This window comes from Lucilia sericata, unplaced genomic scaffold (assembly GCF_015586225.1).
Source record: "Lucilia sericata isolate MDLA Ls3-8-SP2 unplaced genomic scaffold, ASM1558622v1 Contig000046F_arrow, whole genome shotgun sequence".
NCBI lineage: Eukaryota > Metazoa > Arthropoda > Insecta > Diptera > Calliphoridae > Lucilia > Lucilia sericata.
The window spans coordinates 253,806-273,547 of NW_023994084.1; the positions used below are offsets into that span (position 1 = coordinate 253,806).

A 19,742-nucleotide genomic window follows, 5' to 3' on the forward strand; every position below is an offset into this window, starting at 1 on the left:
TTGCAAAACTTCTTTTAAACGCCATTTTTTTGATTTGTCAGCAAGAGAAAGAAAAAAATTTTAAAAATTTATTTAAAAAACTTTAAGAAAAGAATCAGATAATTAAAAACAAGCATTACGATATAAATATCATCATAATAACACATATTATAAGGGTATGTTGTCGCCTCGGTTATGCTCCTTCTAACAATCGATTTTGAATTGCAATGTTGGCAACACATGTGCTTTTTCTTAAGTCTGTGCGCCCCTACTGCGGGAGCAAATTAAAATTGTTCATCGTCCTGTTTGCATCTTGAGTGATAAATTGATAATGTTAACTTGGGTAATTACAGGTGAAACTCGTGATCCAGCTGGTCTAACAGACATTCGATGGAATGGAATCTGTTCGCTGTTACTTGTGTGACCATGAATTTGTGGAAGGCGAAGAGCCATGGCTAATGTTTGAACAACGATTACGTGAGGATGGTCAAGTGGAATGTTCACTGGCTGATTTGTTGGGTACCATATTAGAAAAGGATTTGGAGGAGGCTTTAGCCCATTCTACAGTAAGAACCCCTTTTAATTGTTTGGGAATTTAATGATTTATTACTGCTTTTCAGTTACTCTGTGATTCATGTAATGCTGATGTGTTGGAATATGAAAGTCTTGAAAAGCGTTTCTCCCAAATACGAGAAAGAATTTTAAGTTCATACAAAGAAAATTCTACTATACAGAATTTAAATAATTTGTTGCAAGGAACTGTTGTCATTGCCCATGGAAGTGTGCCACAAGCAGACGAAGAAAATAAAAAATTGCTTATTGATAATGCAGAAACCATGGAAAATATTTCGAATGGGGAATATTTAGGAATTACAGAATTGGATTTAGTAGAAGAGGTTCAGGACGATGAAGTAGAATGTGAAGAGAATTTAAATGTAAATGATTTAGAAATTGAACAAGTGCCAGATCACGGTGATGTAGGATTTATTGATAATGTTAGTTCACATATCGTGCCTGATCATTTTGATTTTGCCGCCTTTAATGAACATGTAGCACAAAATTCTCTACCCGCTGGTGTACTAAATTTATCAGATGGTCTTGTCAATTTAGCAGTTTCGGAGAAGTCTATTGATGTTCAAGACATACCCTTGGAAGGTCAAGGTATGTAAAATGCATTTATAAATTTTTATTGTATGTTTATTAATATATATATCTTTTATTTAAGATATCATTATATATGATGTTAACACGGACCAGATTCAACAGGGCGACTTAATTATTCAACAAGATAACGACAGTCGTGATTTGAAAACATATGATAGTACTGAAGGTAAGTACTTAAAATGTTTCATTTAAATATCATTTTTTTAAATCATACAAAATTACGAAATTTATTAAACTTTTATCTTCGAACATAATATTAATAAACCGCAAATATAAGGTTCACCATATACTATTTCACATTAAACTAGTTCACGCAGACCGAATAGACACATATTGGTTTTATATTTACCTACTGCTTATGATAATGCTCTTCAATATTAAAATATTTATAGAATATAAGCTTTTAAAGATTGTTCAAAAAATTTGTTAAAAATTGTTTTTTAAAACCCAATAGTGATGTGAAAACATACTTTAATTTTTATTAAACGTAAAGATATTTTTTATGTTAAACTTTATCAAGTCGGTATCAGGACTGTTCTGCTCTCCTTATTTAAAAGAACTTATATACTTTTCTATTTCTTCGGATTTGATGTAGTGTACATCCTCCTATCAACCTATATACTTTTCTATGAAAGGTATCATCGTTCTATGTTCAGAAATTCAGTTTTATGGACGTTGTGCCAGCGTTCCTAAAAGTTGTTATATATACCATATCATCGATTTCCTAGCATACTCTAAATTTAAAATGTTCGCCCTATTTGAATACCATTGTAATAGTTTTCGTACTCAATTTGTTGGAAGCACCAAATAGGACCAATATATATGGTGCAATATTTAATTCTTTGCACTAAAACTAGGATAGATGTACCAACCATGTATTTTTTCGGGAAACAAAATCGGACTACTCCAATGGAAAATTAAAGTTACAATTATATTAATAATATAACCACGTTTTATTTTCGAGTATATTTTGGATCGGTTGCAGTTAATAATGTAAACATTTTTGCATTTTCTTTCATAAATAGGATTTTTAATAACGATAAAGAAGTCGTTTTACAACAGACTTCCTATATTATCCACATGGTCAAACATTATCGTTAACAATTTTTAGAGGATTACGCTTCATTTAACGCTTTCACATGTATGCAGAACTTTTTTTTTATAACATTTCATATCATTTAAATTATTTAATCGCTAACAAGTTTTAATTTTCTTTGTTCACCATTTAATTGATTGTCCACTTAATTGTTAATAAAATAATAAAAGCGAATTATTTTTGCAGACGAAGATCTGAATTTCATAATTAGTACGGATATTTTCACAAGTGAAGGCAACTGTGAAGATTCCCAGCAATCAGCTGCATCAGAAATAACACCAAATGATAATGAACAGCAACAGGATGCTGGCACTTCAGAGACAAAACCCCCAGCCCCTAAAGCGGTTTGTAAGCTAGATGGGGACTCGTTTATTTGTCTTATTTGCGAGATATCGCCACATTTTGAACGTCAGACACTAGTGGAACATTTTCAAACATTTCATAACTCAAAATTCCATATGTGTGAGCAATGTCATGAAGGATTTGGAAAACGACAAGACTTGAAATTACACACAGAACTGGGTCACATAATACAGTGTGAGCATTGTGAACGGACGTTTAATAATAATCGTTTGTATCGTATACACAAACGTGTGCACTACAATAATACGAAACAATACGAATGTCCTGTTTGCCAGAAAATGTATGTGTCCAAAGCAATTTTGGAGGAACATATGAATACTCATACTGGTGTAAGACCCTTTAAATGCAGCGAATGCCCCAAAGATTTCGCCTCGAAATATACACTGCAAACACATATGAAAATACATAAGGAACGACCGCGTCCCTACCAGTGTGATCAGTGTGATAAACGGTTCTTGAATCAACAAAATCTGAATCAACATAAAAAATTGCACGTCTCTGTAAAAGCCTTCCATTGTGATGTGTGCAATAAGGCTTTCACCACTCAGCATAGTTTGCAAGTTCATAAAATAGTACATTCAGGTCAAAGGCCTTTTATTTGTCGTACTTGTGGAAAATCATTTGCTCGTAGACCGGAAATCAAAGATCATGAACGTATTCATACCGGTGAGAAGCCTTTTAAATGTGAATACTGTCCGATGGCTTTTGCTCAACGTACTAATTTGGCTAGTCACAAGAAATCGACACATTTGAATGAGAAACTACACAAATGTGATCTATGCTTGCGATCTTTTAAACGCAAACGTTTATTAGATTACCATATACAAGCCATTCATACGGGAGAACGGCCGCATAAATGTGAAATATGTGGGGCAGGATTTGTCTATCCAGAGCACTATAAAAAACACATGCTCATACATAGTGGGAAGAAGCCATATGCATGCGAGGTTTGTGGAAAACAATTCAATAGTCGTGACAATCGTAATGCGCACCGTTTTGTGCACAGTGATAAGAAGCCTTACGAATGCATGGAGTGTGGTGCGGGTTTTATGCGCAAACCGCTTCTCCTAACACACATGAAGCAAACAAAACACATAAACGATACAATAATTATTAATCAGCCACAATTTACTCAACATCAACCAATGGAAATGGGCAGCATCACTTCAACATCGTCCTCCGCGGAATACAACAATTTAAATGAAGAAGAATCGGAAATTGATGTGGACAATGATCTAAAATCACAAGAGGTTTCCGATGAAACTCTAGAAAAAATCATATTCAAGGCTGACGACTTGTTGGCAGAAAACGTTTCGGTTGCATCGATTACTGACAAAGATGTCGACGAAGATGAAAATGTGATAACGGCCGTAGGTGATCATTTAATGAAGAATGATTTGGATAATGTTAAATATTTGGAATTTGAAGATTTAGAACATGATGGTCATCAGACTCTAACGTGGGTGAACATAGGAGGTGATGATAAAGTTTAAGTCATTGTATTTTATTTATCTAATACTATTAAGTGAATACATTTTCAGAGAAAATAAATACTATTTTTATTACGTTATCGATATTCAACATTAATTTCTGGTTTATTTTTTTATGGAATACATATTTAAGTTAAGATGGTTTGAAAAACGTTAGTTTCGTCATACGTCATCATACGTTTCAGTTTTACTTGGGTCTAGGATGATCCCTTTGCTAAAATGTCTGTAAGAAATAAACAAAAGAAAGACAAGAATAAAGAATAAAGTGCTATGAGTTTCGGCCAGTATAGTGAGAATTATGTATTCACACCTAATTTGACAAGTTCAAAAATGCATTTAGATCGAATTGATCATTGAAATAATTGACCCTAGTCTAGGTCAACTAGATGGTCTATTTATTATCTTTATTTTGACAAGTTCTGTAGAACTCATTATACGGAAGACCAGAACGTCTAGCATCTAGTAAACGAACTAGTATACTCATGTGATCAACGGTACTGTGCAGTTGTATCACAAGATTTCCGGTTCCAGTCCGGTATTCATGGACCAGTCGAGGTGTGGGATACTTTCCCATCAGAGATTTAATAATAGTGTAACTATCAGCATGATTTCCGATATCTGATAGTACCTTAGCTAATTTGACGCAGATGACGATACTACCCTCTTGTATAGGGTATTTTATAATCGTGCAAAACCCGACTATAATTACTTTTCGATTTATGAAGAAATTACTGTTGTAATGTCTACTTTAGAGCCAAGCTTCTAAAGATGTAATTTTCCGATATATCATTCATACTCATTGGTTTGCCACAGATCCAATATGATTAAATTCGTCTTATTGTGATTGATATGGTAAAAGTAATAATTTCAAAATCAAGAAAAACTAAATGATTTATTTTTTATTTTCAATAAAATCATTAAAATTTATTTAATAAATAGTACAAGTTTATTTAAATACGAATACAAATAAATTGTGTTTATACATTTTTGATTTCTATTCTGAGTTGTTTGTCTAGATAAATTAGTTTTTTGTTTGAAGGCGGTTACAATTTTACGCTATTAACAAAATTTTTACAGTAACGGTAATAAAATAAATTTAATAAGTTAGGTGTATTGTTTTTACTTTAAATTGTTGGTTTTTGCTTTCGTTTCAAATTGACTAGTTGTTTGAATAAATTCCTTGGTTGACTTAACAATTGATTGTTTTAACAATTTTATTAATAGTATTAAATATATAATAAATATACAGATTTATATAAGTTTAATTAGGTATTTAGTATATAAAAACAGTAGTGAAAAAAATTTGTCTAAAAAACATTGTATGTATAGTTAAATGGTCCGTCGACATACTATTTAAAGGCTTGTAGAGGAAGAATATTAACCGCCGCCACCACCTCCAGATAGTTCATCTTCATATTGCTTGCGGAAGCAATCACCGACTGGGAAGAAGTCCCAGCTACGCTGTTGATACATATTCCAAACGTATGTCTCTTGACCAGTATATTCCGTATCCGGTTTGTTGATCAAATGCATAAGGAAGAACATGTAGTTGGCCAAGTTGTGTTCTTTCTGGACATGAGTATCGAAACCGTGCGGTACTATGTCAAAGAAGTCCTTACCCATGCCACATATGAAGCAATTAGATTCCATATTCTCTTTCACCGACTCCAATTGATCACGAAGCTCACCAAAGGCATCAATGATCAAACCTTGAATGATGGCCAAAAGAATAACAATGACGAAGAAGAAGAAAGTAATATCGAAGATAATACGATAGACTTCGTAATCATCACCATCTGGATCGCCGATTTCGTCACCAATACCACCACCTGCTCTAACGCCCTTATAAAGATGGAATACAAAGCACGTTAACATGTCGTGACATTTTTTGTCTACTTCTTCATCCTCTTCTTGAATATAGAATTTACGGAAGAAATTGAAGGCGATGACCGTGTATATGTATACGATAATGGTCAAAAGCATTACTGTGAGTACGAGTTGTTTACCGTTATGTGTTACGGATTGCAAAATGGTACGTAGAGTCTTGAAACCGACAGCAACATCGAGTAAATGAGCAGCGAAGAAGAAGTTGTTAAAGTTTCCCATTACAGAGAACGAGAAGTACCAAAGTGAGTAGAGGAAAGCATTATCGGTAAATGTTACGCCCGCCTTCCAAACTTGATAGCGCCAATCGATGTTCATAATGTATTTAACGAGGCCACCTTCATCAGCTTCCTGAGCCATAAATGAACTTTTCTCCATACCCAAAAGATTGGAAATCGAATCGAAATCATACGTTTCACTGTACTTTTGACGTACTTTTTTCTTTACGAATTTGTCCCAATAGTTAACCGGGAATGATTTAGCTGATATCACCAGTTTATCCCAATGCGACTTGAAATCATCATCTTCGGGTTGTTCTGCAATGAATAGGCCGTCGAATTCCAGACGTCTGGCAATTTCCTTTTCACGTTTGAAAATAGCCAATGGAACTTTGAGATGATAGTATGCAATCAACATAGCTAACGAGACCAGACTGTGCAATATGGCCGCTATACGTATAACGTGTTCCATATAGAAGAAATCTTCGTCGACGTGAACCAATTCCGGTATATCATCTTCCTCACCTCCGTCATCGCCCGAACCTTCACCTGAGCCAAGACCAGAACCAGTCATACCTGCACCTGAACCAGATCCCAATATCAATACATCATCACCGGAAGCTTCTTCGTCTTCAGTAAAGGATGTAACTTTATAGAAGAGTAACATAAAGTTGATGCTGAAAGCTAAAACTAAAGCAACATATTTCAGGTTGTAGAAATTACGAGCCAAAAAGCTAACGGCACGGTGGGCATAAGCAGAAAAGTCGATTTGATTAACGGCTGGAGTTTCTTGAGGAGCTGCAGATGATTTCTTAGCTTCGGCTTCAATGGAGGCCATTGCGGCTTCTTGTGCTTTTTGAGCCTCTTGGCGTTCTTGGGCGGCCTTCTTAGCTGCCTCTCCACCTAATAAATCTACAATCGATATGGGTTCAGCATGGCTTTCTGCCTCAGCAGTTGCTTCACCAGTAGGACCTCCATCTTCAGGGCTAGATTCACCAGTTTCCTCAACGGATGTCGAAGGACTGCCACCTGAAGACTCATGTACCGTAACCTTATATTGTCCGTTTTCTTCCTTATTTATGTCCAAACCAAATGCTTGTACTGTGCTTGGCGGTTCCTCTATAGGCAATGGCGGTAACGCCCTACCAAACGTTTCTTCCTCCACTGGTGCCTCTTCTACTTCCTCAGGAGCTGGACCACGCATCAAATTCATTAAAATTCCAAATATATATCGAACCACTGCAAAGTGGGCATAACCAGTGTAGTAGAACATGTAGAAAATAATTTTAAAGAAGCCAACAATCAATTCCGGTACAGATTTCGTTTGCATAACACCAATTTGATGTTTAATATTTGCAGGACTTAACATAACCGCTGCAAATTTAAGACCATCTTTTACAGCATTTATGGTTCGTGTAACAGGGTGTCTAGCTGCTCTTTCTTCATCCTCTTCACTCATATAAGAACTATAGGAGGTATCACGTTTGACATTACTGCCACCTTCATCAGTAGCCATCAAACCAGAAGCATGAGTCATTTCAAAAATGGCATCTTCACAGAAGTTTACAAAAGCTTCAAGTTTTTCCTTATCACCGCCTTCGGTTACAATTGAGTAGAAGAATGCTCTCTTCGATTCCTTAATCTGGGGTTTCTCCCATTGCTCGATATTTGAGTCCTTAATTTCGAAATAAACACGTTCAATTCTCTTTGAACTACCCAAGATTTCAATACGACCTAAGAATGGCTCAAAGTAGTTCAACACAGAGCCAGCAGTTTCAAGGAATCGAGCTAAACGTGGTTCATTAGGCATATGCTCACTTAGGTTGGTCAACAATACAGCCAAATTAAAACCGATTTCCGTTGAGGGTTCATGGAAACGATCAACAAATGCCGCATAATCAATTTTACCCTCATGATTACGTTCACAACAAGCCAACAAAAAGTCCATTTCCTCGCTAAAATGTAAATGATTAGTATTCTGTTATACAAAATGTACACAAAATGAATCTTACGGTGTATAATTCTTCGATTGTTCCATTTTATCTCTAAAATCTTTTGGAGTTACCCATCCTTCGTTCTTGATATCAATTTCTTGGAAGCTGGGAGATTCAATTAGATCCTTGAGTTTCAAGAACATATCGAAATATTTCAAAATCAATTCCACATTGCCAGCAGATTCTACCAGTGTGTCAACCATCTGTTTACCAATTGTACCTGGAGAATGTTGAGATATTTTATTATAAGTTCTAGAATGGAAAATATTTACATTCTAATTACCGTTTACGACATTGCCTTCCAACATAGATAACATCATAGTGATCATGTCCTTCTGCAAATTCAACAGTTCCTTCAATAAATCAACTTGACTGGAGTGCTTCGATAATTTTTCCTGCATGTGAGAGAAAAGGAAGAGGAAACCTCCAACCGCATCCCACAATCTTGAATGGGCCAAAGCTTGCTGATTAAGAGTACATGGACCCTGAATGACTTCAGTAAGGGTGTTGAATACTTGACTTGCCACACCGATAGCCTTAAAGAAATTGGCCTTTCCTGCTGGATCTATGATTTCCTTGCTAGAATAATGCCAATAGAAGTCCATAATAGATTCCTGCAGACGCAACAAGTAATCGACTGTGCAAATGACAACGTTCACTGTTGTTGTGTTGCCAGCCTGGGTACGCAAGTAATTCTGCCAGTCTGTAAAGAATTGCAAACATTTTAGAGATTCGAAAGAACCAGAGGCAAGTTATTGTGTTACTCACCCAAGTTGTGACCTTCACAAGTCAATTGAATGAAACGGAACAGCGCACAAGTAAATTCGGCATCATGCATATTCTTCTCGCCAGCAGCACCTTCCGAACCGACGCCAAGACCTGCACCCGCACTTGGAATGTATTCTTTGTTTGCAAAGTTTACAATATTGTGTGGGGGATAACCAGGGTAATACATGCGGATTGGTTTTGTGATGGTAGTGGAGATGGACGTGATGGTGTTGGGGTTCAGTGCAAATTTACAACAACAAAATCGGAAAGTAGGTGATGATAATTGGAAATTTTGAAAAACAAAAGCGTGCAAGGATAATGATGAAGTTTTAAAAAATAAAATACAACAGAAGTGCAAATAAAACTGAAGGAGGAAAACGAAAAGAACTAAACTTCCAAAACATAAAGGATAGATGACAGTGGTGGTTGGTTAGGATGGAGTGGCATGGGATGGGACTAAGGAAAAGGCATGTGTGTTTACTTAATTGCTATATGACATTACCTTCTGCTTTCGTGTTTCTCTCGAAAGCATCCAAATCCAAGACACTGCACGAATTCATTAAGCCAGCAATTGAGGTAAAGAATCCAACATCCTTTTTCTCCTTTAGATGATTAAGCATTCCCATTTGAATATCAATGTTGCCGCCACGTAAAATGGCAATACCCAAATTTAAAGTTGTCATTACCATTTCGGAAGGTATACCCTTGGAGGCAGATATATGCAACAACACCATTTCAGCTACACCACGATTTGACAAACGTGCTTGATGGAAAAGTAATTTTTGTTTTTCCATTTCTTGTTCCTAAGTTGCAAAAATAAAATAGTATTAAAAATATAAGTTTTGGGTTAAATGAAATTAAGATGACTTTTGATAGATCAAAATTCATTTTCTAATTGCTCGGTTAAGTAACAATATGAAAATGTTAATTATCACTAGATAAAGTTACCATTAGTTTAGCCATTGTATTCTATAGGTTAGGACAGCGTGCAAGTGTTAAAAGTTAGTTTAGATAAATGAGTTCTAAAGTATTTTATATTTGTATTAATAACAACTTACATGGATACTTGTTCCTTCTCCTTCCGCTGCTTCTTCACCGCCTTCACCACCCTCTTCTTCACCGCCTCCTTCTTCCTCTTCTTCTCCACAAGATTTGGCAGCAATTTGAGCATATGACATATAAAGTACATCTTCCTGAAGGGCACCACTTCTTTCAGTCATAGCACCCCGACAGAAGGTAGTAACCAGCTGCGTCAAGGGATCAGGTTTGCTTTCGGATTCATCTTCTTCCTTTTTGGACTTTTCGAATTCTTCAAATGTTTGCGTAAGATCTTCGATCATAACCTCTTGGCCTACATTTTCTTCCTGTAGCCATTGTTCGTGATATGTACGAGCAAAAATGTTGCAAGCTCTATGTCTATTTTGGGGAAATGTTCGCAAGAAATAATGTTAATATTTTGTAGAATATATTAGAACTTGATTCAATAACTCAATTAAATATTCATCAGCAAAATTTTAATTGCATTACTTTAACAGAATTCAAATATTCTGATTTGTTAGCATTTAATATCTTTTTGGTTTTTTAATGTAAAAATACATGCGCAAATTACTTTAGGATTAATTTCATAACGAAAATACATACACAAACAGAATAAGAATGCGCATTAGGATTTTTTTGTTCGGAATAATTGTATCCCAATAAAATTACAAAAAAAATATATTGGTTTAACGATTATATAGATTTTACTGGGAATTTCAGTTAAAATATCACTAGTATGGTACACAAAGGGAAAAGGAAATATACACGCCTGGTACCAAATTGACACAAAAGAGTTTATAATTTTTCAATAACATCCATTGTCAAAGTATATACATACGTACGACAACACTGTTAACAAACGTGGTAGTGAGCTAACCACGTTTGTTAACATTTAGACAACGGATGCGTATAAAATTTAGATTTGGACAACGAATTATTGTAATGTTGTCAACATTACATAGTGTTGTCGTACGTATGTATATACTTTGACAACGGATGGTATTGAAAAATTATAAATAGTTTGGTGTCAATTTGGTACCAGGCGTGTATATTTCTTTTTCCCTCTGTGTATACTACTATTTGAAGAATCAGCGGTTGGAGTGACAAAATGAAACCAACAAGAAAATTGGCAATATCATTAGGAAAGTTATTGATTTTGGTAAAATATTTTTAAAAGCGAACGCTAATAGGGGGTATCTATAAGAACTACATCATACTCAGGTTTAACATTTGTAGTGGAAACGGACTCAATTGTTCTTTCTTCATCAGATATGAAATTGGGCTAAACGCCTCGGGGATATTCTCGGTAAAACTATTAACAATAGAATACTATTGGAAAAATGCTGCATGAAATCTTTTAATCCCGAGGAAACCCGATAGTCGTATAGGGATAATAATGAGGTTCATCAAAGGCTTGTGTCCACTACAGCAGTATCAGCAAAAAAATATTTTAAAACTAATTCTCTCTGATCATACATTCATCTTGATATTGAAAATCATAATTACTTATCAGTTTCTATGAATTATATATCGATACCCTATATTCAAAAAGTTCTAAATCAATAAAGTCTAGTTTTCAGGAAAGCAAAAAAACTATTTAATTCGTGAAATATTGCACTAAAAGACAATATTTCTTCCATAATACGTTTTTAACATCCTTACTAATTCTTACCTATGAAAAATTTTTAATATTTTGCACATTTTAGCGACTTATTTAAGATAGCACTTTTTGGTCGACAAAAAAAAAACAAATATTTGTTCTAAGTTAGCATGTTTTGTTCTAATAATATGCGTTATTTTATAATTTTATGAAATGTTTTTTTTTTTTTAAGGGATATATGTAAGTAAAACCAGTAAGTCCAATAAGATGCATTTACACCATTTAAGTAGAAAAACTCATGGCATATCTGCTTGTTTACTATTCCTCAGTACAAATATTTTAAATTATGAAAAGTTTTTGAATATAAAAAGTACCAATATTTTTTGAATAATACTCCATAATTTGCACATTTAAAGACTTTTTTATAATCAAAATTCTAAATTGGAACCATAGAATATTATAGATCTTAGTGTTATAAACGATTTCTGAAATAACTTTACATTTTTCGGAAAAACATTATTTAAAGTCTAAAACTGGCTTTATATACAAATATATAAATGATCATATCTTAAAAACTATACATTCAATTTATTAATCTTCACCTGTTTTGTGTTCAACATGTTCATCTTGTTAATATACAAAATAAATTTTAAATAAATTTGAAGTTTTAAAAAATGTTGTAAAATTTGTATGGAAGTTAGCACTTATTTTCTTCAATAAAAATTTAACTTTGAGATAGCATATTAACAAAAATTTTTGTTAAAAGTGCAAAAATTACTTTTTTGATTTCAAATTTATACCAGACGTGGGTCATGCATTGAGGAATCCTTTTGCATCAAAAACTCACTTTGCCCAAAATTGAGTTCGCACCTTTTGAATATAGGGTCACGATATGCCAATCGCATAAAATTTAACAATTAAATCGAACTCTGTTAAAATCCCAATGCGCATGAAAATAAAATATCGAATTCGATTCAAAATCGTTTCTTGGTGCGCGATCATAGAAGCTAACAAACCAAACATGCCCCACCTGCTAACGCGATAGAGATGAATGGAACGTAAGCTGGACATGACCGCATGCCGGCGGGCCAATGTTATTTTAGATGACCGACTTTTTGATTTTGGCTTAGAGCGCGATGCCTAAAGGAATAGGAAGGACACAAAAAACACACAAATCAGCACAGCCATAAGCTTTAATAGTTAGTTACTAGCTATAAGATTAGTTTATTAATTTAGTATAGAGTTTGGATTTAGATTAGGGAGAAACAGGTATAGGAAAATTATTAAATAAAATAATAAAATTAAAGAGCAAAGGACAAGAGGATGAAGTGTCTACAAAACAGAGGTACAGTGATGAATGATAGTATTTACAAGAGCCGAAAACGATTGCATTTGCGCGCATTACTAGAATTAATTTAGAATAAAAACTGGAACAAAAAAACACAGGTGGACATTCCAATTGAACAACATAAAATAAATCGTTAAAACAAATAAATACAAAAAATATATAATATACAATAATAAAACACTTAAACACAAAAATGCATTCCTTTACAGCTCTGTTATTCAGAGTGTGTCAACGAGAGTAAGACAAGGAGATAGAGAACATGGTGTCACGTGTTAGTCAATTAAATATTAAAGTTTTTGCACAAGATCTGATAATTGTTTTTAAAAACCTTGGTAAAGAATGTAAAGATGTCTGACGGAAGCACGCAATAACAGCACGCTTCCTTTGTATGGAAACAACACTCCTGTAGACATTTTTGCTTTGCTGTTGGGGATGATCAATCTGTCATTGTTGTGGAAAATGTGAAAAATCAGGTAAAATTAAAGAAAACATAATTAATTGAATGTGATAAATTAAGATTAAAATTAAGAATAGTGTAATAGAAATTAAAGATTTTAAGAGGATTTAGGCCAAGGAAGTTTTTGGGATATAGATTTAGAAATATATGTAGTTAAAAAGGATCTTTACCTTAGGCGGCAAATATCCAAACTGATTGTAGTGGGCAGCAAAAGAAGCATAATACGACATTTTCTTAATTGTCGAAAACAAATTCAGTTAACTGAATTTGAATTTCACGTTTAGGAAATGTTTAATGCTTCTCCTCCCCTCACCACTGAATCAGTCAATAGGAAAACAAATCACTTTCCTTGTTATAGATCTGACAACTTACCATGTGCAAGCCATATAATACTTTGGCCATCGCTACAATACGATCGACAGTTTCTTGTGTCTTGTCTTTGCCCTTTTCATTTTGATTGGCTGCTTTCTCCACTGCTTGCTCTTCGGATACTTCTTCCTTTTTGCCCAATTTTGAATACAAATAATGCTGCCATGACATTTCATCCGAAGGATCTAGTTTGTCGGGCAATGTCAACTGAAGGTGAGCAAATTCGATAACATCGTACTCAGGCATTTTCTTCAAGTAACGATCTTTGCAGTGCTGAACCAATTCCTGCTCACGGCCAGCAAACAGGTTGAGACCCACGGGCAATAGACGTTTGAGACATGCAACCATTAAACTAGCTTGTATCTCTTTGTCTTTGTCGCGCTTCTTATCACGATTCTTTTTCTTCTTCTTAACCTTGCCTCCTGTAACAGGAGTGCCCTCTGTAATTGCAGACCTTCTGGTAGCCGTTGGCATAATCAAAGCCATGTTATCAATTTCATTAGCTGAAATAAAGTTTTGTTCTTCCTTAAGGAAGTACTGACTCTTTGACCAAATGTTAAATATTTCTGCCACATGGTTATATAGCTCCTCGGCTTCAGGAATATTATCTTTAAGCCAGTGATTACGTTGAAGATCGACATACTTGATTAACAGAGGATAGAAGGAGTATATATCCCGTACCAGCAAGTTCCAGTCCTCTTGCAGTTGCGTTTCAACTTGTGACGTGTCATCCGTTGCTGATTTGATAAAGCCACGCATGCTCTCCTCCTTGTGGAACATGTTCTCAGTTCGTTTTTTAACTCTTTCCGCCAAGGGCAAGAATGGATCTTTCAATAGTTCTTCAGATGTATTAATAATAATCTGCTGAGTATAGGCAGCAATTCTGGTCATCCAAGGAGCATTATCATTGCCGATATTTTTCTTGATCATTTTGAGTACATTGCGCAACAAGGAATTCATGTGATCGGCAGTAACCATAGTTACATGATTGCCACTTGTAGGGCTGACATTATCAGGTCCTTGAGACCACCAGAATGGAAGGTAGGAACATAACAAAGGCAAAATAACATCAATGATGTGAGGTGCATCATTGTATGTATTATCAGATTCCACAAATTGGTCTACTTCTCCTAGAATTGTTTCCAAATTTGGCATGCAACTTTCCATTTTCACCATTATATCTTGCGCCTCCAGGGAGTGATCGGCTATACGATTAAGCAAAGAAAATTGATTGTGCTTATTAAGGTGAGGTTCCAAATAAGCTACTGGGAAACAAGAACTAAATGCTCCCAAACAAGAACCTAGAGCTGGACGATGCCTTTCGATTTCAGTTTTCAAGTATTTGCGCTCATGCGTTAAGGTACCATCTGTTCCCAAATGGTACAGTGCAGCTAGAATTTTATAAGATGCAACTTGAATTTCATCCAACAACAAGTCACTGCCATAGTCACATGCTGCTAAATGATCAAACATGGCTGTTAAGACCGGCATAACGACTTGATTAATGTAACCCAGCGATGTTGACGTCTTTAGATGAGTTCCTCTCAGATGACTGTATTTGCCATCTTGCAAATTAAGAATTGTGTTTCCTAAATCATCAGCGGTTTGATTGAAGAATGTCAACATGGATGTTCGTATAAACTCGGGACAATTCTTTACTAAAGTTCTGGCATCAATTCCTTTCACCAACACTTGAAGACAACGCACAGTAATGCGTACATCTGGACCAAAAGCGCTCAATCTGTTACGTAAAAGTGACGCTAATTTGCAGAAGATTGAAGCTACCATTTCTTTTTCCTTTAATGATGCAGCTCCCACATTATTAGTGGCCGTAGCAACAGCAATGAAATAGTTTCGATGTGTGGAGAAGTATTTTTCCATCAATGGCAGAACGACTTTCGAGAAGAATTTGATATCGCGAGACGCGGTCTTGAATGAAGTGCGTCGACTGAACGTTGTAGAAGGTTTCAATAATTTCATATTAATAGTAGCTCTGTCCACGTATTGAATTAGCTTCTCCAATAAGGAATAAGAGAATCTTAATTCTACAGCTGTAGTAGCAGCACCTCCTTCACCTTCAGCAACACCACCCTTAGATGGTCTAAATATACATAATAATAATGGCGTATTTAAATTGCTTGACCCTAATATCAAATGTAATGATGTAACTTACTTGTGCAATTTGTAGCCTTGATATTGCATATACTTTAAGAATTCCTGGGATCTCTCACGATCTTTGCGTTTCTCTTTGTCTGTTAACAAATCATAAGGCACAAGTTGGGCATGAATAACACCACCGCAGGAATCCAATTCTTCCTTCTTCTTTTTGGCCCAAATATCGTGCGAGTTTTCTGCCAAACGCTCAGCCATATTCTGCATTTCTCTGCTTAGTGTGAGATTTGTCATATCGACAGGATGTGGATTGTAATTGAAAGCACTTCCTTCGTTCTGAAAATCATGCTGTTGTTAAAAAATATTTACACAAATAATGGCGTGGACAAAGGGGATTTAAGACGATGTACATTTGGGGAACGGACATGCAATTGTAAGAAAAAATATTAAAAATTTTGTGTTATTTCAATATTGCCAATTTGAAGGGGAGTTTCTTAAAGCTTTACACATACAATTTGAGGCTTTGATTGACGTCTGGTAGAACCACGGTGATTTTGAGGTACTTCAATTTCTGAATGTTCAATGGTCCAACCTAGAGCAAGAAGAGCTTTCAAGCATTCTCTTACTGGATCTCTATAACGTTCACGTTCCTATCATTAAAGTAATAAAATATTAATAAATGTTTGAAAATATAAAATACATTTTTAGAATTAATATCAAATAGTGAAATAATTTCACTTAAGTATTTTAAATCAGATATTGAACATACGTATTCGGTTAACATATTATAGGGTTTAAGTCTAGGATGTTTACGATCACTATCAGAACGTATTTCACCGTAAGTCCATCCGCTCTCTAAACGGCGACTGGCCCAAGCATCATGATAATGTTCGCTAAACTTCTGCACCAAAGAATTATAATCGTTGGTTAAATTAACGCTGACTGTATCAATTGGGTTGGGGTCGTATTGTGGTTGATCGGGGGCGCCGGATTGACGACCATAATAATCTTCGTCGGTGTTTTTGGATAAACTGTAGTCCGGTGGCAAAGCACATCCAATTGCAATCAAACATGGCAACGCTTTACCAAACAATTCAGGATCGTAATCCATGTTGCTGAGTGAGTCAAATATGTTAGAGAACAGGAGCATAGTAAGACGTTTTTCTTCATCAGACGATGCTCCATAAGAGCCTTGACCTTGACTGGAGCCATAATATTTGGCACAACGATCGAAGTGTAATGTAAGGAGCTAGAGGGAAGGAAACAATGTTAAAATATTAATATGAAAAATTCAGTACACAGAAAAAATAACTCATTAAATTTTAAAGATTTACAAATTCAAATAAATTTATTTTTTCTGTGTATGTATGTGCGGTTCAAAAATACATACCCTCAAAGCCACAGTCGTGTATTCGGATAATTTTGAGACATCAACTGTCAACTTGCGTAAGAGTTTCAACAACATTGCAGGTTGCATTTGTGATGTCAAAGCCACCAAAAAGTCAGAGACAGCTTCTCTTTGGCCCTTAGTAAGCATACGGTTCTTAGACAATCTATAGACCGTGTGCAGTGTTGCATCCAATAGGCTGGCATAATTTTCTGCCTCATTGTAGAATTTAGAATGTTTAATTAGCAGTGGCAATATTGAGTTGCCAATGTAGCGATTCATTGAAAGAGCCATATCACTTTCTGAGCCATCACTTTTATCTAAAATGGTGGCTGTTCTCAAATCAGGCAGGAACGCATCCTCGAGTAGACGATAGAAGAGCTCCTGTGTTTCTATGCCATAGACACGTTCCAAGAAAAGAACGATGCTTTGTTTGTTATTGGGCAATAGGCCCGAGGGCATGTCAGACTTTGGCCTTTCCTCTCCCGGTGCAGTTTGAGTGAGTGTGAACTTTAAGCTGAGGACACCTTGAAGATCCTCCAGTGGCACAAGAGATCTCAAAATAGCTCTAGCTCTTAATGATTCATTTTTACCTTGTTCTATAACCGAGACGTCGGGTGCACATCTACCGAGAAGATCCACTAAGGTACAATAGAAGTTCAAGATAGCAGCACCAGTATCAATGTAGTCCTCGTCCTCTTCGCCTTCGGGTAGAGGATGCGAGAAGTTAAGGCCAGCAATAGTGCCTTCGGCTTCGTCTTGCATTTTGCAGCGGTCAGATATCCGTTCAGACATACGATTGGCCTCAACTATAGCACGGAATAGACCTTCTCCTTCTCCTCTTAGAGCCGGCCCTAAACATTCTGGACGTCGGATAAGAAGACGAATGACAAGGTTGGCGTTTTCTTCAACACTTTCACCATTTACCCAAACGCAGTAACGTAAAAAGTCCAAATAGCGTTCGCCTTCTACTGGATCCCAACCTAAGTCAGGATAGCCCTTTTCGACGAGCTCGGAGTTACTTTGCAAACCGCAGCGCGAAAGATAAACGGCAATTTTTTCTAAATAGTGTTCGCGCAAGGCCAGAGCTAGTTCTGTGTTCTCCATTAAACTTGAGTATGCCACATCTAGAGGAGTAGAACCGCGTAAGCTGGGTCTAGCGAGTAAAATGTTCGCGTTGTCTAGCAAAAAGTCAAAGTGATCGAACATGGCTTTTTGATTTTGTCTTCCAGTCCTACAGAAATAACAGAGGAAACGACAGCAAGCCACCACCATTTCATGAGAGGTATCCTTCTCCTTAGCTGGTGCTCCTTCCGCTCCCTCTGATTGAGCTGGGGCGTCACTTTGGGCTTGAGCTCGTCGACCTAGAGTGTTCATCATGACAGCCATTACGTTCTCATGAACTCTGAGAATACGTATCAAATCGGGATGTTGGAAGAATGTAGCATTGTTAACTAACTTCCACAATCGCTTCCTCATTAATTCTTCCTCTTCTTGACTCATTTGAACAGGAAGCAAAGCGCGGATTTGGCTTAAACCAACCCACATTTCAGCCACATCTTCTCGGGCTTTATTATTGATGACATATGTTTTTTCAAGAGCTCTCACCAATTCACCCACCGTGTCGTACTGCCTAACAAGAAGGCTAAACATTTCACGCACCAATTTGGGGGTTTCAATTTGTGATTCCTCAGCCCAACTAACAATTGTTTTAATTAAAACTTTACGGAACACTTCTTCGGGAGTTTTCTTCTCAGGTTCCTCAACTTCTTTGGGACCTTCTTCAAGTTCCTTCACAGTGTTAATGAAATTGTATATCTTTGTAATTGGACCCGTTTTGACCTCTTCGATCGCATTGCTTTCTGGTTCGTCCGGCTCCTGCAAAGCATTTAGTGACACTTTTTTCATAAGAGAATCATGGAAATCGTATAAACGTCCACGCAAATCCAAGCCACAAGTACAATTTTCATGATCATCTGGTTCCAGATTCTTAAAGCAAAGAATCTGGTTCATTTGTTCTCTTGGTGGACAGCGGAATTCTTTTGTTTTCTTGGCTGCGACAGCACTTGGAAGATCGGATTGTTTGATTTCTATATAGCGACGCAATTGATCTGCTTGAAGATCACCCACAAAGTCATGTGAGAATGCAATAATGCTTTCCACGCGATGTCTAAGTTGAATGTCATAAAGATGATGAAGTAAATAGCACATTTGCAGTTTGGCGCCTTCCGCCATCTTCATGGTTAAAAGGCCTTTACGATGTTCATCTTTTCCATCTAAAATCAAATTAATTAAAAGTGTCAATTTCAAATTATTAACATACTCAATGAATGATTTACTACTCACCTTTTTCAAAGCTAGGATCCCACGTTTCTGGATCGATCATAACCAACAACTTTTGAACGTCATCGTCGGTCATGACACCCACTAATAACAAACGATCGGTAAGCTTTAAAAGGGGCCTAAAAACATGCA

General features: G+C 36.0%; 2 protein-coding genes across 16 annotated transcripts in view; one reads left to right on the forward strand and one right to left on the reverse strand.

Annotated features, from left to right (window-relative positions):
• On the forward strand, positions 1-4,183 carry LOC119615179 (zinc finger protein 675-like). 2 transcript variants are annotated; one of them, XM_037971261.1, is made up of 5 exons: positions 1-155; positions 333-545; positions 600-1,140; positions 1,205-1,309; positions 2,426-4,183. In XM_037971261.1, exons 2-5 carry the CDS (start codon positions 375-377, stop codon positions 4,093-4,095), a joined length of 2,487 nt encoding a protein of 828 aa, XP_037827189.1. In that variant the 5' UTR covers positions 1-155; positions 333-374; the 3' UTR covers positions 4,096-4,183. The 2 variants fall into 2 exon arrangements, with proteins under 2 accessions (XP_037827189.1, XP_037827195.1); XM_037971267.1 differs by lacking the exon at positions 1-155 and having other exon boundaries at positions 228-545.
• Positions 4,184-4,987: 804 nt separating this feature from the next.
• The window catches only part of LOC119615090 (ryanodine receptor), a 109,023-nt gene continuing 94,268 nt past the window's right edge, over positions 4,988-19,742 (reverse strand). For 5 of the 14 annotated variants that reach the window (XM_037971226.1, XM_037971194.1, XM_037971232.1 and 2 more), the window contains 13 exons: positions 19,614-19,729; positions 17,271-19,543; positions 16,650-17,129; positions 16,393-16,530; positions 15,942-16,228; positions 13,772-15,869; positions 13,271-13,383; positions 10,015-10,372; positions 9,459-9,759; positions 8,957-9,067; positions 8,472-8,891; positions 8,207-8,408; positions 5,470-8,149 (listed from right to left, as the gene is read on the reverse strand). In XM_037971226.1, the coding sequence (XP_037827154.1) occupies positions 5,470-8,149; positions 8,207-8,408; positions 8,472-8,891; positions 8,957-9,067; positions 9,459-9,759; positions 10,015-10,372; positions 13,271-13,383; positions 13,772-15,869; positions 15,942-16,228; positions 16,393-16,530; positions 16,650-17,129; positions 17,271-19,543; positions 19,614-19,729 (9,577 nt within the window). Of the gene's footprint in view, positions 8,150-8,206; positions 8,409-8,471; positions 8,892-8,956; positions 9,092-9,458; positions 9,760-9,904; positions 9,926-10,014; positions 10,373-12,624; positions 12,735-13,270; positions 13,384-13,771; positions 15,870-15,941; positions 16,229-16,392; positions 16,531-16,649; positions 17,130-17,270; positions 19,544-19,613; positions 19,730-19,742 lie in introns of all 14 variants that reach the window. The other 9 variants (XM_037971239.1, XM_037971245.1, XM_037971251.1 and 6 more) reach the window with 8 other exon arrangements.